The 5679-nt window shown below is 42.6% G+C and overlaps 1 protein-coding gene across 1 annotated transcript; it reads left to right on the top strand.

Annotated features, from left to right (window-relative positions):
- The first annotated feature begins 1242 nt into the window (after positions 1-1242).
- LOC144483780 (lysophosphatidic acid receptor 4-like) lies at positions 1243-5380 on the top strand. The gene is made up of 2 exons (XM_078202329.1): positions 1243-1290; positions 4457-5380. Exons 1-2 carry the CDS (start codon positions 1269-1271, stop codon positions 5365-5367), a joined length of 933 nt encoding a protein of 310 aa, XP_078058455.1. The 5' UTR covers positions 1243-1268; the 3' UTR covers positions 5368-5380.
- The last annotated feature ends 299 nt before the right edge of the window (positions 5381-5679 follow it).

A 5679-nucleotide genomic window follows, 5' to 3' on the forward strand; every position in this document is an offset into this window, starting at 1 on the left:
GTCAGGACGGTGTGTAACCTTGAGGGGGAACTTGCATGTGGTAGTGTTCCCATGTATCTGCTGCCCTTGTTCTTCTAGGTGGTGGAGTTCATTGAGTGGTGGGGGGAGGGGGGTGAGGTGGAGAGAGAAGAGGAGATGGGGTGGGGGGGGGGGGGGGGCGGATGGAAAGTGCTGTTGAAGGAGCCTTGGTAAGTTACTGCAGTGCATCTTGTGGCTGGCACATTCACTGCTGCTAGACATTGGTGTTGGAGGGAATAAATGTTTTAAGATGGTGGAGGGAGTTCTAACTAAGTAGGCTGCTTTCTCCAAGACTGTGTTGAAATTCTTGAGTGTTTTTGGAGCTGCTCTGATCTAGTCAAGTGTAGAGTATTCCATCACACTCCTGACTTGTACTTTGCAGATGGTGAGAATGAAATACTTGACATATGAGGAACATTTGAGGACTCTGGGTCTGTACTCAATAGAGTTTAGAAGGATGAACATAAGAACATAAGAACTAGGAGCAGGTGTAGGCCATCTGGCCTGCTCCGCCATTCAATAAGATCATGGCTGATCTTTTCGTGGACTCAGCTCCTTACCCGCACGCTCACCATAACCCTTCATTCCTTTACTGTTCAAAAATTTATCTATCCTTGCCTTAAAAACATTCAATGAGGTAGCCTCAACTTCTTCACTGTTTCAATTGTGTGTCTAAAGAATCTTATGTACGACTTATCTTGAAGAAATATTACAAACGTGAGCCAAAATTCTCTGTCCTCGTTGGCAGCTGGGATTTTCCAGCGCCGCTAAGATTGAATGGCGTTTTGGCTGGAATGCCAAATTTTCCGCTCTCACTCACAATGGGTCTCGCCATGGATGAGACCAGAGAATCCCGCCAGCTGTCTTTGTGCTTAAATTCTCATCCAATTACCCAGGTAATTTGACAGGTAGTAAAATCGTGCTCTAAATATCCGTATGGGACCAATTAAATGTGTGGCGCTAAACCGAAATAACACTGAATGTGGCAACTTAAAACCGAACTTACTGAATGTTAATTTAGGCGAAACTGATTGGGGCCCTTGACAGTTTGAACAACAGCAGATCAAACGGTCTGCTGAGTGATTTGCAGTTTTGTGTAAATGTAAGCCAATGAAAACAGCTCTGATTCTTGCTAATTTCAGTCGTGATGTCAGGAAGTTGAAAGGGGAAGCTTATCTCAGTTTGCATTTCGCACGCACACGCTGGTGAAATGTGCAGACATCACGTCAGCTCTGAACCAGACAGCAGCAATGAATCAGAGCCTGTTGAGAGGTAAGTCTTTTTCAGCAATGTTTTCCTAACTCGACTGTGTATCATTGCATCAACTTGCATGAAATTTGCTCATAATTTATAATAACATGTTAAATATATTCAAACAAATCGAATGAGCTGGGCTTATGTTGAAGCATGAGGACATTTAATCATCTTCAGTAAAATATAAAAAGTAATGATTTCTAATTAGTAAGATTAGGAAGTTTCTTAAAAAAAACCATAAGAACTGGGAGCAGGAGTGGGCCATCTGGCCCATCGAGCCTGCTCCGCCATTCAATATTTATGGCTGATCTTATCGTGGACTCAGCTCCACTTACCCACCCACTCACCATAACCCTTAATCCCTTTATTGTTCAAAAAATTATCTATCCTTGCCTTAAAAACATTCAATGAGATAGCCTCAACTGCTTCACTTTGCAGGGAATTCCACAGATTCACAACCCTTTGTGTGAAGAAGTTCCTCCTCAACTCAGTCCTAAATCTGCTCCCCCTTATTTTGAGGCCATGCCCCCTAGTTCTAGTTTCACCTGCCAGTGGAAACAACTTCCCTGCTTCTATCTTACCTATTCCCTTCATAATCTTATATGTTTCCATAAGATCGCCCCTCATTCTTCTGAATTCCAATGAGTTTAGCCCCAGTCTACTCAGTCTCTCCCCGTAAGACAGCCCCCTCAACTCTGGAATCAACCCAGTGAATCTCCTCTGCACCCCCTCCAGTGCCAGTATATCCTTTCTCAAGTAAGGATGTAAAACTGTACACAATACTCCAGGTGTGGCCTCACCAGCACCTTATACAGCTGCAACATAACCTCGCTGTTTTTAAACTCCATCCCTCTGGCAATGAAGGACAAAATTCCATTTGCCTTCTTAATTACCTGCTGCACCTGCAAACCAACTTTTTTGATTCATGCACAAGGACAGCCAAGTCCCTCTGCAAAGCAGCATGCTGCAATTTTTTACCATTTAAATAATAGTCCATTTTGCTGTTATTCCTACCAAAATGGATGACCTCATATTTACCAACATTGTATTCCATCTGTCAGACCCTTGCCCACTCATTTAGACTATCTATATCCTTTGCAGACTTTCAGCGTCCTCTGCCACCCATCTTAGTGTCATCTGCGAACTTTGACATACTACACTTGATGCTCAACTCCAAATCATCTATGTAAATCATAAACAATTGCGGTCACCAGCACTGATCCCTGAGGTTCACCACTAATCACTGATTGCCAACCCGCAAAACACCGAGTTACCCCCCCACCCCCCAGTGCTTTCTGTTAGTTAACCAATCCTCTATCCATGTTAATATATTACCCGTAACACCATGCACCTTTATCTTATGCAGCATCCTTTAGTGCGGCACCTTGCCAAATGCCTTCTTGAAATCCAGATACACCACATCCACAGGTCCTCCATTCTCCACCCGTATGTAATGTACTCAAAGAATTCCATCAAATTAATCAAACATGACCTGCCCTTCATGAACCCATGCTGCGTCTTTCCAATGGGACAATTTATATCCAGATGTCTCCCTATTTCTTTCTTGATGATAGTTTCAAGCATTTTCCCTACTACAGAAGTTAAGCTAACCAGCCAATAGTTACCCACCTTTTGGCCAACTTTTTTTTAAACAGTGGCGTCATATTTGCTGTTTTCCAATTTGCGGGAACCACCCCAGAGCCCAGCAAATTTTAGTAAATTACCACTAGTGCATTTGCTATTTCCCCGGCCATCTCTTTTAATACCCTGGGATGCATTCTATCAGGGCCAGGAGACTTGTCTACCTTCAGCCCCATTAGCTTGCCCAACACTACTTCTTTAGTGATAATGATAGTTTCTGGATGTGGGAAGAGATTCACTCAGTTGTCCAATCTGCTGAGACACCAGCGAGCTCATAAGTGAATACAGGGATTGGATTTTGCTGTTATTACTTCTGTTAATCACATTCGGGACTGAAATATGTTAATTCAGACAGATGGTGAAGTGGGAGGGTCAGAGGTTTACTCCCTGCTGGACTCACAAGTCTTACAGCTTTGCTTTCAGTGGGCTGATGCTCTTAAAAGCCATAGCCTCCTTGTCATCAATTTTTGGCATGTTATTTGTGTCTTCCACTGTGAAGACTGACATAAAATACCTGGTCAATGCCTCAGCCATTTCCTAATTTCCATTTATTACGTCCTGCTTCTCATCCTCTAAAGAACCAATGTTTACTTTAGCCACTCTTTTTCTTTTTATATATTTGTAGAAACTTTTGCTATCTGTTTTTATATTCTTAGCTAGTTTACTCTCATATTCCATCTTACTTTTCTTTATAGCTTTTTTTGTGGCTTTCTGTTTACCTTTAAAGATTTCCCAATCCTCTAGTTTCCCACTAATCTTTGCCACTTTGTATGCATTTTCTTTCAATTTGATATCTTCCTTAATTTCCTTAGATATCCATGGCTGATTATCTCTTTTTCTGCAGTCCTTCCTTATCACTGTATATACTTCTGCTGAGCACTGTGAAAAATCACTTTGAAAGTCCTCCACTGCCCCTCAGTTGTCCCACCATAAAGTTTTTGCTCCCAGTCTACCTCAGCCAACTCCTCCCTCATCCCATTGTGGTTACCTTTGTTTAAGCACAAGGCACTGGTATTGGATTTACCTTCTCACGCTCCATTTGTATTTTAAATTCAACCAGACTGTGATCGCTCCTTCCGAAAGGATCCCTAACTGTAAGGTCATTAATTATTCCTGTCTCATTACACAGGATGTGGAGATGCCGGCGTTGGACTGGGGTAAGCACAATAAGAAGTCTCACAACACCAGGTTAAAGTCCAACAGGTTTATTTGGTAGCAAATAAACCTGTTGGACTTTAACCTGGTGTTGTGAGACTTCTTACTGTCATTACACAGGACCAGATCTAGGATAGGTTGCTCCCTCCTCGGTTAAACATAAGAACTGGGAGCAGGAGTAGGCCATCTGGCCCCTCGAGCCTGCTCTGCCATTCAATAAGATCATGGCTAATCTTTTTGTGGACTCAGCTCCACTTACCCGCCCCCTCACCATAACCCTTAATTCCTTTACTGATAAGGTTCCATTACATACTGTTCAAGGAAGCTATCATGAATACATTCTATGAAGATTCTAACTTGATAACAACTCACATTCTGTTTGTTTCAGCAACGAATTGTACAGAAGCCAACACAATTGCATTGAATGATTCTGTGAAGCAATTTCAGGTAATAGTTAGCCTTATCACGTTTGTTTTAGGATTGGTCCTCAACGTGGCTGCATTGTGGAGCCTGTGCTTAAAATTTAAAAAGTGGACAGTTTCTGCCATCTACACGAGTAACCTGATCATTTCAGACATCTTGTTGCTTTTCTCCCTGCCATTCAAAACCTATGCCTACCAGACTGAACAGTGGCCTTTGGGGCCGGGATTCTGTAACCTTTTGGAATCTCTGTACTATGTGAACATGTATACAAGCATCCTGATCATAACTTTGATCAGCGTGGATCGTTACATCGCCATAAAACATCCCTTCCTGGCCAGAACCTTCAGGTCCCCAAAGAAAACGGTGATCGGCTGCGTCGTGGTTTGGATCATTATCTGGTCTTGCTGCATCTACATTTATTCGAAGAAGAGCTCGCAGAACTGTTTCTACAATCATTCTTCTTCTGTTTGGAAACTGACAACCGTGGCAGCCCTCCAAAGTGTATTTCTCGTCACCGCCCTCATCATGATCTTCTGCACTGCCCAGATCATCCGGACTCTGCAGAGAAGTGGCACCCTGAGCGCTGAGAAAAAAGACAGCAACAAATCCGTCAAAATCGTTCTTTCCAACTTGTTAACCTTTCTTGTTTGCTTCACCCCGTACCACGTGGGGATCCTCCTGTACTTTTCAGCCCGGAATTGCAGGGTACTGAGCAGTTATGTGGTGCCTCTACGTAACTTTCTGCAAGTATGCCTGTGCTTAGCAAATGTAAACTGCGTCCTGGATGCCCTGTATTACTACTTTGTCATTAACGAGTTCTGGAAGTTAAGTAGAAACAGTCTGAGGGCAACCAATGAAATTGTTAAATTAAATTAAACCGATTTAAATTAAATTGCAATTTACTCTCTCTGAAATGTGGGAATGTTTAAGTGGTAAAAGGTTTATTTCTTGTGGTTGGGGAATCAATACACTGTCTTCAAATAAAAAGTAAACAGGGCAAAATACTGTGGAGGCTGTAAATCTGAAATGGCATCAGAAAGTGGTAGAAACACTCAGCAAGTCAGACATCATCTCTGTGGAGAGAGGTTCAGGTCCACAGCGGCTCATCAGAGCCGGAAAGTGTTTCCAGATAAACAGCTTTTAAGGACAGGGCCAGTGAAACTGGAACAGTGAAAGAATGGAAAGTAT

The sequence above is a fragment of the Mustelus asterias genome, chromosome 3 (assembly GCF_964213995.1).
Source record: "Mustelus asterias chromosome 3, sMusAst1.hap1.1, whole genome shotgun sequence".
Classification (NCBI taxonomy): Eukaryota; Metazoa; Chordata; class Chondrichthyes; order Carcharhiniformes; family Triakidae; genus Mustelus; species Mustelus asterias.